The 16,151-nt window shown below is 46.8% G+C and overlaps 1 protein-coding gene across 1 annotated transcript in view; it reads left to right on the top strand.

The window, feature by feature from the left end:
* The first annotated feature begins 291 nt into the window (after window positions 1-291).
* The window catches only part of LOC145339080 (integrin alpha-X-like), a 98,078-nt gene continuing 82,218 nt past the window's right edge, over window positions 292-16,151 (top strand). The window contains exons 1-2 of the mRNA XM_080183512.1: window positions 292-418; window positions 10,219-10,376. Coding sequence (XP_080039638.1) covers window positions 351-418; window positions 10,219-10,376 — 226 coding nt within the window. The 5' untranslated portion in view covers window positions 292-350. The remainder of the gene's footprint in view (window positions 419-10,218; window positions 10,377-16,151) is intronic.

Genomic DNA, 16,151 nt, shown 5'->3' with positions numbered 1-16,151 from the left:
CTCCCTGTGCGCTCCCTCCCTGTGCGTGCCCTCCCTGTGCGCGCCCTCCGTCTGCGCTCCCTCCCTGTGCGCGCCCTCCCTGTGCGTGCCCTCCCTGTGCGCGCCCTCCGTCTGCGCTCCCTCCCTGTGCGCGCCCTCCCTGTGCGCGCCCTCCCTGTGCGCGCCCTCCCTGTGCGCTCCCTCCCTGTGCGCTCCCTCCCTGCGTGCGCCCTCCCTGCGTGCGCCCTCCCTGCGCGCGCCCTCCCTGTGCATGCCATGTCTGTACTACAGCTCTGTTTTTTTTGTAGCGCATTGAAGGTGCAAATTATTCCCCTGCTTTGAGATACTTTGGCCACTCGATAAGTGGTGTGATGGATGTGAGTGGGGACTACCTGACTGACCTCGTGGTTGGAGCTCTCGGGACAGTCACAGTTTTACGGTAAGAAGGTGCTTTCTCTTTGAGTTTCGGTGGTGTGGGGGAGCAGGTAGTGGAGTATCGGTGTATGTGCTTTGCCCATCAATTAACTTGGTCCTCATCTCTAAATGAACACATCCACATGAAAACACACATATACTGATACACACACAAACACACACACACAAATGCTCACACTTGTCCACACATTCAGAAACATGCAGACACACAAATACACAGAAACACTCTCACTCACATCGATATTTATTCTATGATCTGATTCTATGAGATACACACGAGAAACACAGATGTATTCACATGGATACACACAAACACACTTATGCATACGCACACAGATGTACACAGAAATGCACACACACACGCACTCAGAGATACACACACTCAGCAACAGACAGAGATATGCTCACACAAATATACATGCATGTACTCACTCAGAAACACACAATGGAAGGAGATTCTGGATGCAGAAAAATAGGGTTGTTGTCGTGGGAGACTTTAATTTCCCTTGTATAGACTGGAAAGGGCTTAGGGCTGGGGGTCTGGACGGGAAGGAATTTACAAAATGCATACAGGAAGGTTCTTTGGAACAATATGTTGATCGTCCAACTAGAGAGGGGGCTATACTGGACCTAGTACTGGGGAATGAGCCTGGTCAGGTCATCAAAGTTTCAATGGGGGAACATGTGGCAAATAGTGACCACAATTCAGTGAACTTTAGGATAGTAATGGAGAAGGATGAGTGTTTTCCTTCGGGTAAGCTGCTGAATTGAGGGAAGGCTAACTATAGCCGGATTAGGCAGAAAATGGTGGCTGTTGATTGGGAGAGGCTGTTCGAGGGTAAATCCACATCTGGCATGTGGGAGTCTTTTAAGGAGCAGTTGATGGGGCTGCAGGACAGGCATGTGCCTGTAAAGAGGAAGGATGGGAAAGGTAGGATTCGAGAGCCGTGGATAACCAGGGAAATTGAGGATCTGATCAAAAAAAAGAGAGGTGTACGTTAGGTCTAGGCAGCTAAAAACAGATAGAGCACTGGAGGAACACAGAGAGAGTAGGAAAGAACTCAAACAGGGAGTTAGAAGGGCAAAAGGGGGTCATGAAATGTCCTTGGCAGACAGGATTAAGGAGAATCCGAAGGCATTTTATTCATATGTTAAGAACAAGAGAGCTGTCAGGGGAAAAATCAGACCTCTCAGTGACAAAGGAGGGGAATTATGCTTAGAACCCAAGGAAGTAGGGGAGATCCTAAATGAATACTTTGCATCAGTATTTACAAAGGAGAGGGACGTGTTGACTGGAGTGTCTCAGAGGGAGGTGTTGACCCTTTAGAGAGAATCTCAATTACAAGGGAGGAAGTGTGAGGTTTTTTAGGGAACATTAAGACAGACGAATCCCCAGGGCCTGATAGCATCTCTCCTAGACTGCTCAGGGAGACAAGAGATGAAATTGCTGGGCCTCTGACAGAAATCTTTATCTCTTCATTGGACCCAGGTGAGGTCCCAGAGAATTGGAGGATAGCTAATGTTATTTAAGAAGGGTAGCAACAAGGATAACCCGGGTAATTATAGGCTGGTGAGCTTGACATCCATGGTACGGAAATTGTTGGAGAGGATTCTTAGAGATAGGATGTATGCACATTTAGAACGGAACAATCTCATTATTGACAGACAGCATGGTTTTGTAAGAGGGAGGTCGTGCCTCACAAATTTGGTTGAGTTTTTTGAGGAGGTGACAAAAATGATTGACGAGGGAAGGGCCGTGGATGTCGTCTATATGGATTTTAGTAAAGCATTTGACAAAGTCCCTCATGGCAGGCTGGTGCAAAAGGTTAAATCTCATGGGAACTAGCTAGTTGGGTGGAGAGATGGCTTGGCCATAAAAGACAGAGGGTCTTTTTCCGGCTGGAGGTCTGTGACCAGTGGTGTTCCGCGGGGCTCTGTACTGCGACCTCTGCTGTCTGTGATATATATAAATGATCTGGAAGAAGGTGTAACTGGTGTGATCAGTAAGTTTGCGGATGACACGAAGATGGCTGGACTTGCGGATAGCGATAAACTTTGTCAGAGAACATAGAACATTACAGCGCAGAACAGGCCCTTCGGCCCACGATGTTGCGCCGACCAGTTACAAAACAATGACCCACTAACCTAAACCAATCCCTTTTCGTCCATAAACCTATCCACGGATCTCTTAAACGCCCCCAAACTAGGCGCATTTACAACTGCAGCAGGCAGGGCATTCCAATCCCTCACCACCCTCTGGGTAAAGAACCTACCCCTGACATCCGTCCTATAACTACCACCCCTTAATTTAAAGCCATGCCCCCTCGTGCTAGATTTCTCCATCAGAGGAAAAAGGCTATTACTATCCACCCTATCTAAACCTCTAATCATCTTATATGTTTCAATAAGATCCCCTCTTAGCCGCCTTCTTTCCAGCGAAAACAACCCCAAATCCCTCAGCCTCTCCTCATAGGACCTCCCCTCCATACCAGGCAACATCCTGGTAAACCTCCTCTGCACCCTCTCCAAAGCCTCCACATCCTTCCTGTAATGTGGGGACCAGAACTGCACACAGTACTCCAAGTGCGGCCGCACCAGAGTTGTGTACAGTTGCAACATGATGCTGCGACTCCTAAATTCAATCCCCCTACCAATAAACGCCAAGACACCGTATGCCTTCTTAACAACCTTATCTACTTGACTCCCAACTTTCAGGGATCTATGTACACATACACCTAGATCCCTCTGCTCATCCACACTATTCAAAGTCCTCCCGTTAGCCCTATACTCGACACATCTGTTATTCCTACCAAAGTGAATTACCTCACACTTCTCCGCATTAAACTCCATCCGCCACCTCTCGGCCCAGCTCTGCAACCTGTCTAAGTCTTCCTGCAAACTATGACACCCTTCATCACTATCTACCACACCTCCGACTTTGGTGTCATCAGCAAATTTACTAATCCACCCAACTATACCCTCGTCCAGATCATTAATAAAAATTACAAACAGCAGTGGCCCCAAAACAGATCCCTGAGGCACACCACTCATAACCGAACTCCATGACGAATATTTACCATCAACCACCACCCTCTGTCTCCTATCCGCTAGCCAATTCCTGATCCAATTCCCTAGATCACCCCCAATCCCATACATCTGCATTTTCTGCAGAAGCCTACCATGGTGAACCTTATCAAACGCCTTACTAAAATCCATATACACCATGTCCACTGCCTTACCCCCATCCACCTCTTTGGTCACTTTCTCAAAAAACTCAATAAGGTTAGTAAGGCACGACCTACCCGCTACAAAACCATGCTGACTATCTCCAATCAATTCATTACTCTCCAAATAACTATAAATCCTATCCCGAATAATTTTTTCTAAAACCTTGCCCACAACAGAAGTGAGACTCACCGGTCTATAATTCCCGGGGAAGTCTCTGTTCCCCTTCTTAAACAATGGGACAACATTCGCTAACCTCCAATCTTCCGGTACTATACCAGAGGCCAACGACGACCTGAAGATCAGAGCCAGAGGCTCAGCAATCACTTCTCTTGCCTCCCAGAGAATCCTGGGGTAAATCCCATCCGGACCAGGGGACTTATCTATTTTCAGACCCTCCAGAATATCTAGCACATCCTCCTTATCAACTGCAACACTGTCAATTCTACTCCCCTGCAACCCAGTGTCCTCCTCAGCTATATCCATGTCCCCCTGCGTGAACACCGAAGAGAAATATTGGTTCAATGCCTCTCCAATCTCCTCCGGTTCCACACATAACTTCCCTCTGCTGTCTATAACTGGCCCTAATCTTGCCCTAACCAACCTTCTGTTCTTGACATACCTATAGAACGCCTTAGGATTCTCCTTAACCCTATCAGCCAAAGTCTTCTCATGTCCTCTTTTAGCCCTTCTTACCTCACTCTTCAACTCCCTCCTAGCCAATCTAAAGTTTTCTAGTGCACTACCCGAGCCCTCACTTCTCATCCGAACATAAGCCTCCTTTTTCCTCTTAACCAACGAAAAAACTTTTTTGGTGCACCACGGTTCCCTAGCCCTACCAATTCCTCCTTGCCTATCACGACTCGCAGTAGCTGCTCCTTGAAAAAACTCCACATTTCAGACGTTCCCAGTCCCTGTAATCTCCTAGTCCAACCTATGCTTCCTAATTCTCTCCTAATAGCCTCATAATTACCCTTCCCCCAGCTAAAACCACTAGCCCGAGGTTCATGCCTATCCCTTTCCATCACTAAAGTGAACGTAACCGAATTGCGGTCACTATCACCAAAATGCACACCAACTTCCAAGTCTAGCACCTGGTCTGGCTCATTTCCCAGCACCAAATCCAATATAGCCTCACCTCTAGTTGGCCTATCTACATACTGAGTCAAAAAACCTTCCTGCACGCAGAATACAGCAGGATGTAGATTGGAAAATTGGGTGGAGAAATGGCAGATGGAATTTAATCCAGATAAATGTGAAGTGATGCATTTTGGTAGAACTAATGTAGGGGGGGAGCTATACAATAATAGCAGAACCATCAGGAGTATAGACACACAGAGGGACCTGGGTGTGCAGGTCCACAAATCCTTAAAGGTGGCAATGCAGGTGGAGAAGGTGGTGAAGAAGGCATATGGCATACTTGCCTTTATAGGGCGGAGTATAGAGTATAAAAACTGGATTCTGATGTTGCAGCTGTATAGAACGTTGGTTAGGCCACATTTGGAGTACTGCGTCCAGTTCTGGTCGCCGCATTACCAGAAGGACGTGGAGACCCTGGAGAGAGTGCAGAGAAGGTTTACCAGGATGTTGCCTGGTATGGAGGGTCTTAGCTATGAGGAGACTTTGGGTAAACTGGGGTTGTTCTCCCTGGAAAGATGGAGGATCAGGGGCAGCCTATCAGAGGTGTATAAAATTATGAAGGGTATGGATAGGGTGATCAGTGGGAAGCTTTTTCCCAGGTCAGAGGTGACAAACACAAGGAGTCACAGGTTCAAGGTGAGGGGGGCGAGGTTTAACACAGATATCAGAGGGACGTATTTTACACAGAAGGTGGGGGGAGACTGGAATGCACTGCCAAGCAAGGTGGTAAAGGCGGACACGCTGGGATTGTTTAAGACTTACCTGGATAGCCACTTGAACAGACTGGAAATGGAGGGATACAAACGGATGGTCTAATTGGAAGCATGAGGGGCACAGGCTTGGAGGGCCGAAGGGCCTGTTTCCTGTGCTGTATTGTTCTTTGTTTACACATGCACACTCACAGAGATACACAAAAACACACACCCAGATACACACACATCCTCACACAGACACACACTTACACAAATACACACATGCACACTCACACAGATACACAAAAACACACATCCAGATACATACACACCCTCACACAGACACACACTTACACAAATACACACATGCACACTCACACAGATACACAAAAACACACATCCAGATACACACACACCCTCACACAGACACACACTTACACACATACACACATCCACACTCACACAGATACACAAAAACACACATCCAGATACACACACATCCTCACACAGACACACACTTACACACATACACACATGCATACTCGCACAGATACACAAAAACACACACCCAGATATACACACACCCTCACACAGACACACACTTACACAAATACACACACGCATACTCGCACAGATACACAAAAACACACACACCCTCACACAGACACACACTTACACACATACACACATGCATACTCGCACAGATACACAAAAACACACACACCCTCACACAGACACACACTTACACACATACACACATGCATACTCGCACAGATACACAAAAACACACACCCAGATATACACACACCCTCACACAGACACACACTTACACAAATACACCCATGCACACTCACACAGATACACAAAAACACACACCCAGATACACACACACACCCTCAGACACACACTTACACAAATACACACATGCACACTCACACAATACACAAAAACACACACCCAGACACACACATCCTCACACAGACACACACTTACACAAATACACACATGCACACTCACACATATACACAAAAACACACACCCAGACACACACACCCTCACACAGACACACACTTACACAAATACACACATGCACTCTCACACACATACACAAAAACACACACCCAGATACACACACACCCTCACACAGACACACACTTACACAAATACACACATGCACACTCACACATATACACAAAAACACACACCCAGACACACACACCCTCACACAGACACACACTTACACAAATACACACATGCACTCTCACACACATACACAAAAACACACACCCAGATACACACACACCCTCACACAGACACACACTTACACAAATACACACATGCACTCTCACACAGATACACAAAAACACACACCCAGACACACACACCCTCACACAGACACACACTTACACAAATACACACATGCACTCTCACACAGATACACAAAAACACACACCCAGATACACACACACCCTCACACAGATGCACACTCACACAGATACACAAAAACGCACACTCAGATACACACACCCCCTCATACAGACACACACTTACACAAATACACACATGCATACTCACACAGATACACAAAAACACACACCCAGATACACACACACCCTCACACAGACACACACTTGCACAAATACACACATGCACACTCACACAGATACACAAAAACACACACCCAGATGCACACACATCCTCACACAGACACACACTTACACAAATACACACATGCATACTCACACAGATACACAATAACACACACCCAGATACACACACACCCTCACACAGACACACACTTACACAAATACACACATGCGCACTCACACAGATACACAAAAACACACACCCAGATACACACACACCCTCACACAGACACACACTTACACAAATACACACATCCACACTCACACAGATACACAAAAACACACACCCAGATACACACACATCCTCACACAGACACACACTTACACAAATACACCCATGCACACTCACACAGATACACAAAAACACACACCCAGACACACACATCCTCACACAGACACACACTTACACAAATACACCCATGCACACTCACACAGATACACAAAAACACACACCCAGACACACACATCCTCACACAGACACACACTTACACAAATACACCCATGCACACTCACACAGATGCACAAAAACACACACCCAGATACACACACACCCTCACACAGACACACACTTACACAAATACACCCATGCACACTCACACAGATACACAAAAACACACACCCAGATACACACACACCCTCACACAGACACACACTTACACAAATACACACATGCACACTCACACAGATACACAAAAACACACACCCAGATACACACACACCCTCACACAGACACACACTTACACAAATACACACATCCACCCTCACACAGATACACAAAAACACACACCCAGACACACACGCCCTCACACACACACTTACACAAATACACCCATACACACTCACACAGATATACAAAAACACTCACCCAGATACACACACCCCCTCACACAGACACACACTTACACAAATACACACATGCATACTCACACAGATACACAAAAACACACACCCAGATACACACACACCCTCACACAGACACACACTTACACAAATACACACATGCACACTCACACAGATACACAAAAACACACACCCAGATACACACAGACCCTCACACAGACACACACTTACACAAATACACACATCCACACTCACACAGATACACAAAAACACACACCCAGATACACACACACCCTCACACAGACACACACTTACACAAATACACACATGCACACTCACACAGATACACAAAACACACACCCAGACACACACACATCCTCACACAGACACACACTTACACAAATACACCCATGCACACTCACACAGATACACAAAAACACACACCCAGATACACACACACCCTCACACAGACACACACTTACACAAATACACACATGCACACTCACACAGATACACAAAAACACACACCCAGATACACACAGACCCTCACACAGACACACACTTACACAAATACACACATCCACACTCACACAGATACACAAAAACACACACCCAGATACACACACACCCTCACACAGACACACACTTACACAAATACACACATGCACACTCACACAGATACACAAAACACACACCCAGACACACACACATCCTCACACAGACACACACTTACACAAATACACCCATGCACACTCACACAGATACACAAAAACACACACCCAGATACACACATACCCTCACACAGACACACACTTACACAAATACACCCATGCACACTCACACAGATACACAAAAACACACATCCAGATACACACACCCTCACACAGACACACACTTACACAAATACACACATGCACACTCAAACAGATACACAAAAACACACACCCAGATACACACACACCCTCACACAGACACACACTTACACAAATACACCCATGCACACTCACACAGATGCACCAAAACACACACCCAGATACACACACACCCTCACACAGACACAAACTTACACAAATACACCCATGCACACTCACACAGATACACAAAAACACACACACAGATACACACACATCCTCACACAGACACACACTTACACAAATACACACATGCACACTCAGACAGATACACACACACAAACACAGATATACACACACAGATACTCACATAAACTCACACAGGCACACATGTACTTACACAGATGCACACACACAAACACAGATACACACATACACATACTCACACAGACACAGACACACACACACACACTCACAAGCACATCACCTCACCTGTAATCGGGTATCACTTTGTGTCGTTTAGTTTAAATAGTTTGTCTATGTTGTCCAGCAGTTACCATAACTGGGAGGTTTTAGTGTTTAAACTCAGTATTTGACTCATCAAGGTTTTGAAAGTACAATAAATATTGGAACTAAATCCAAAGCAAGTACTGCAAGCAGATACTGAAGCAGCAGCTAAACCCCGTTCTGAGATTGTCATCACTTTGGCTGTTTAACTAATACTGTGAACTTTCATACGGCTTTCTCTGCTGAGGGTACAGCAGACAGTATACTGCTCACAGTACTCGAGATTCAGCTCGGGAGATGGACGGACATTGGGAATGAAATGGGAAGAATACCATCTTGTAGACTTGGGATGTTCAGTGTCACCCATACACAGGAAGACACAAACTGTACATTCAAACTAGCAACTGGCATGCTCCGAGTGAGAATGTCTCAGACTCACAGAGGTGGCTCAGTGGTTAGCACTGCTTACTCACTGTGCCAGGGACCTGAGTTCAATTCTCGGCTGGGAGTGTGGAGTCTGCACATTCATCCCGTGTCTCCATCGGTTTCCTCTGGGTGCTCTGGTTTCCCCCCACAGTCCAAAGATGTGTGGTTTGGGTGGATTGGCACTGCTAATTTGCCCCTTAGTGTCAGGGTGATTAGCTGTGGTAAATGCATAGGGTTATAGGGATAAGGCCTGGATAGAAATGTGGTCAGTGCAGACTCGATGGGCTAAATGGCCTCCTTCTGCACTGTAGGGATTATATTACTGTATGAATTCAGTCAACCCAAAAATACTGTTCTCACCAATTCACCCTCAATGTGAATCACTGCAGATTCTGTACTCATCAATTCACTCTCTGTCAGGGTGCAAGTTGTGACTGATCCTGTGTCTAACATCGATACTCATTGCACTCTTTGCAGTTCTCGACCTGTCCTCAACGTGTCTGTTACAGTTTTGTTCAATCCTTGGCAAATCCCCTTTGAGGCCTATCAGTGTCAGCCAGCAAAATGGTCCAACCAGCCGTTTGGTAATGCCACCGCGTGCTTCCAGATGAGGAGACTGGTATCTGATAACTGGGGTGAGTTGTGGACAGAGTAATTGAGCATCACTGAAATAACTCGATCAATCAGTCATTCCCGCAGTTTGGAGCAGACATCAGAGTGCCCTGGAGTACACGGAAATACCAGGAAGTACCCTGTGAGGTCACTTTTAAACAGCTTCAGAAAGGGAGGAAGATTTAGGGAGGAAATTCCTGAACTCCAGGACTCCCAGGCAGCTGAAGGCACAGCTGGCAGTTGTGAACCGATAGGAATCGGGGAATGTTCGACAGGCCGGAATTGGAGAAGTGCAGCAATCTCAGAGCATTGTCAACTTGAGGAGTTACTGAGATAGAACATAGAACATTACAGCGCAGAACAGGCCCCTCGGCCCACGATGTTGCGCCGACCAGTTACAAAAATAGGGAAGGTTATCGGGGACTGGAGGAGTGACTGAGATAGGGAAGGTTATTGGGGACTGGAGGAGTTACTGAGATAGGGAAGGTTATCGGGGACTGGAGGAGTTACTGAGATAGGGAAGGTTATCGGGGACTGGAGGAGTTACTGAGATAGGGAAGGTTATTGAGGACTGGAGGAGTTACTGAGATAGGGAAGGTCATCGGGGACTGGAGGAGTTACTGAGATAGGGAAGGTTATCAGGGACTGGAGGAGTTACTGAGATAGGGAAGGTTATTGAGGACTGGAGGAGTGACTGAGATAGAAAAGGTTATTGGGGACTGGAGGAGTTACTGAGATAGGGAAGGTTATCGGGGACTGGAGGAGTTACTGAGATAGGGAAGGTTATCGGGGACTGGAGGAGTTACTGAGATAGGGAAGGTTATCGATGACTGGAGGAGTTACTGAGATAGGGAAGGTTATCGGGGACTGGAGGAGTTACTGAGATAGGGAAGGTTATCGGGGACTGGAGGAGTTACTGAGATAGGGAAGGTTATCGGGGACTGGAGGAGTTACTGAGATAGGGAAGGTTATCGGGGACTGGAGGAGTTACTGAGATAGGGAAGGTTATCGGGGACTGGAGGAGTTACTGAGATAGGAAAGGTTATCGGGGACTGGAGGAGTTACTGAGATAGGGAAGGTTATTGAGGACTGGAGGAGTTACTGAGATAGGGAAGGTTATCGGGGACTGGAGGAGTTACTGAGATAGGGAAGGTTATCGGGGACTGGAGGAGTTACTGAGATAGGGAAGGTTATTGGGGACTGGAGGAGTTACTGAGATAGGGAAGGTTATCGGGGACTGGAGGAGTTACTGAGATAGGGAAGGTTATTGAGGACTGGAGGAGTGACTGAGATAGGGAAGGTTATTGGGGACTGGAGGAGTTACTGAGATAGGGAAGGTTATCGGGGACTGGAGGAGTTACTGAGATAGGGAAGGTTATTGGGGACTAGAGGAGTTACTGAGATAGGGAAGGTTATCGGGGACTGGAGGAGTTACTGAGATAGGGAAGGTTATCGGGGACTGGAGGAGTTACTGAGATAGGGAAGGTTATCGGGGACTGGAGGAGTTACTGAGATAGGGAAGGTTATCGGGGACTGGAGGAGTTACTGAGATAGGGAAGGTTATCGGGGACTGGAGGAGTTACTGAGATAGGGAAGGTTATCGGGGACTGGAGGAGTTACTGAGATAGGGAAGGTTATCGGGGACTGGAGGAGTTACTGAGATAGGGAAGGTTATCGGGGACTGGAGGAGTTACTGAGATAGGGAAGGTTATCGGGGACTGGAGGAGTTACTGAGATAGGGAAGGTTATCAGGGACTGGAGGAGTTACTGAGATAGGGAAGGTTATTGGGGACTGGAAGAATTATTGAGATAGGGAAGGTTATTGGGGACTGGAGGAGTGACTGAGATAGGGAAGGTTATCGGGGACTGGAGGAGTTACTGAGATAGGGAAGGTTATCGGGGACTGGAGGAGTGACTGAGATAGGGAAGGTTATCGGGGACTGGAGGAGTTACTGAGATAGGGAAGGTTATCGGGGACTGTTGGAGTTACTGAGATAGGGAAGGTTATTGGGGACTGGTGGAGTTACTGAGATAGGGAAGGTTATCGGGGACTGGAGGAGTTACTGAGGTATGGAAGGTTATCAGGGACTGGAGGAGTGACTGAGATAGGGAAGGTTATTGGGGACTGGAGGAGTTACTGAGATAGGGAAGGTTATTGGGGACTGGAGGAGTTACTGAGATAGGGAAGGTTATCGGGGAGTGTTGGAGTTACTGGGATAGGGAAGGTTATTGGGGACTGGAGGAGTTACTGAGATAGGGAAGGTTATTGGGGACTGGAGGAGTTACTGAGATAGGGAAGGTTATCGGGGACTGGAGGAGTTACTGAGATAGAACATAGAACATTACAGCGCAGAACAGGCCCTTCGGCCCACGATGTTGTGCAGACCAATTAAAAAGCAATGACCCTCTAACCTAAACCAATCCCTTTCCATCCATAAACCTATCCACGGATCTCTTAAACGCCCCCAAAGTAGGTGCATTTACAACTGCAGCAGGCAGGGCTTTCCAATCCCTCACCACCCTCTGGGTAAAGAACCTACCTCTGACATCCGTCCTATAACTACCACCCCTTAATTTAAAGCTATGCCCCCTCGTGCTAGCTTTCTCCATCCAAGGAAAATGGCTGTCACTGTCCACCCTATCTAAACCTCTAATCATCTTATATGTTTCAATAAGGTCCCCTCTTAGCCGCCTTCTTTCTAACGAAAACAACCTCAAATCCCTCAGTCTCTCCTCATAGGACCTCCCCTCCATACCAGGCAACCTCCTGGCAAACCTCCTCTGCACCCTCTCCAATGCCTCCACATCCTTCCTATAATGTGGGGACCAGAACTGCACACTCTACTCCAAGTGTGGCCGCACCAGAGTTTTGTACAGTTGCAACATGACGCTGCGGCTCCTAAATTCAATCCCCCTACCAATAAACGCCAAGACGCCTTCCTAACAACCTTATCTACTTGATTCCCAACTTTCAGGGATCTATGTACACATACACCTAGGTCCCTCTGTTCATCAACACTATTCAGAGTCCTACCGTTAGCCCTATACTCTACACATCTGTTATTCCTGCCAAAGTGAATTACCTCACACTTTTCCGCATTAAACTCCATCCGCCACCTCTCGGCCCAGCTCTGCAACTTGTCCAAGTCTCCCTGTAAACTATGACACCCCTCCTCACTATCTACCACACCTCCGACTTTGGTGTCATCAGCAAATTTACTAATCCACCCAACTATACCCTCATCCAGATCATTTATAAAAATTACAAACAGCAGTGGCCCCAAAACAAATCCCTGAGGCACACCACTTGTAACTGAACTCCATGACGAATACTTACCATCAACCACCACCCTCTGTCTCCTATCTGCTAGCCAATTCCTGATCCAATTAACTAAATCACCCTCAATCCCATACATCTGCATTTTCTGCAGAAGCATTCCATGGTGAGCCTTATCAAACGCCTTACTTAAGTCCATATATACCACGTCAACTGCCTTACCCCGATCCACCTCTTTGGTCACTTTCTCAAAAAACTCAATAAGGTTAGTAAGGCACGACCTACCCTCCACAAAACCATGCTGACTATCTCCAATCAATTCATTACTCTCTAAATAAATATAAATCCTATCCCTAATAATTTTTTCTAAAACCTTGCCCACAACAGAAGTAAGACTCACTGGTCTATAATTCCCGGGGAAGTCTCTGTTCCCCTTCTTAAACAATGGGACAACATTCGCTATCCTCCAATCTTCTGGCACTATCCCTGTGACCAACGACGACCTGAAGATCAGAGCCAGGGGCTCTGCAATCGCCTCTCTTGCCTCCCAGAGAATCCTAGGGTAAATCCAGTCCGGCCCAGGGGACTTATCTATTTTCAAACCCTCAAGAATATCTAGCACATCCTCCTTATCAACTGCAATACTATCCAGTTTACAACCCTGTAACCCAGTGTTCTGCACAGCTACATTTATGTCTCCCTGCGTGAATACCGAAGAGAAATATTGGTTCAATGCCTCTCCAATCTCTTCCGGTTCCACACATAACTTCCCACTGCTGTCTCTAACTGGCCCTAATCTTGCCCTAACCAATCTTCTGTTCTTAACATATCTATAGAACACCTTAGGATTCTCCTTAATCCTATCAGCCAAAGTCTTCTCATGTCCTCTTTTAGCCCTTCTTAACTCACTCTTTAACTCCCTCCTAGCCAATCTAAAGCTTCCCAGTGCACTACCCGAGCCCTCAAGTCTCATCCTGACATAAGCCTCCTTTTTCCTTTTAACCAGTGGATCAACTTTTTTAGTGAATGTTATTGGGGACTGGAGGAGTTACTGAGATAGGGAAGGTTATCGGGGACTGGAGGAGTTACTGAGATAGGGAAGGTTATCGGGGACTGGAGGAGTTACTGAGATAGGGAAGGTTATTGGGGACTGGAGGAGTTACTGAGATAGGGAAGGTTATCGGGGACTGGAGGAGTTACTGAGATAGGGAAGGTTATCAGGGACTGGAGGAGTTACTGAGATAGGGAAGGTTATCGGGGACTGGAGGAGTTACTGAGATAGGGAAGGTTATCGGGGACTGGAGGAGTTACTGAGATAGGGAAGGTTATCGGGGACTGGAGGAGTTACTGAGATAGGAAAGGTTATCGGGGACTGGAGGAGTTACTGAGATAGAACATAGAACATAGAACATTACAGCGCAGAACAGGCCCTTCGGCCCACGATGTTGCGCCGACCAGTTAAAAAAAAAACAACAACGACCCACTAACCTAAACCAATCCCTTTTCGTCCATAAACCTGTCCACAGACCTCTTAAACGCCCCCAAACTAGGCGCATTTACAACTGCAGCAGGCAGGGCATTCCAATCCCTCACCACCCTCTGGGTAAAGAACCTACCCCTGACATCTGTCCTATAACTACCCCCCCTTAGTTTAAAGCCATGCCCACTCGTGCTAGATTTTTCCATCAGAGGAAAAAGGCTATCACTATCCACCCTATCTAAACCTCTAATCATCTTATATGTTTCAATAAGATCCCCTCTTAGCCGCCTTCTTTCCAGCGAAAACAACCCCAAATCCCTCAGCCTCTCCTCATAGGATCTCCCCTCCATACCAGGCAACATCCTGGTAAACCTCCTCTGCACCCTCTCCAAAGCCTCCACATCCTTCCTGTAATGTGGGGACCAGAACTGCACACAATACTCCAAGTGCGGCCGCACCAGAGTTGTGTACAGTTGCAACATAACGCTACGACTCCTAAATTCAATCCCCCTACCAATAAACGCCAAGACACTGTATGCCTTCTTAACAACCTTATCTACTTGATTCCCAACTTTCAGGGATCTATGTACACATACACCTAGATCCCTCTGCTCCTCCACACTATTCAAAGTCTTCCCGTTAGCCCTGTACCCGACACATCTGTTATTCCTACCAAAGTGAATTACCTCACATTTCTCTGCATTAAACTCCATCCGCCACCTCTCGGCCCAGCTCTGCAACCTGTCTAAGTCTTCCTGCAAACTATGACACCCTTCCTCACTATCTACCACACCTCCGACTTTGATATCATCAGCAAATTTACTGATCCACCCAACTATACCCTCATCCAGATCATTAATAAAAATCACAAACAGCAGTGGCCCCAACACAGATCCCTGAGGCACACCACTTGTAACCGAACTCCATGATGAATATTTACCGTCAACCACTACCCTCTGTCTCCTATCCGCTAGCCAATTCCTAATCCAGTTCCCTAGATCACCCCCAATCCCATACATCTGCATTTTGTGCAGAAGCCTA

Source organism: Carcharhinus amblyrhynchos, unplaced genomic scaffold, assembly GCF_965287045.1.
Source record: "Carcharhinus amblyrhynchos unplaced genomic scaffold, sCarAmb.v2.hapA chromosome_318, whole genome shotgun sequence".
Taxonomy (NCBI): domain Eukaryota; kingdom Metazoa; phylum Chordata; class Chondrichthyes; order Carcharhiniformes; family Carcharhinidae; genus Carcharhinus; species Carcharhinus amblyrhynchos.
The sequence above is the reverse complement of the archived record's forward strand: the minus strand, read 5'-3'. Positions and strand labels throughout refer to the sequence as shown.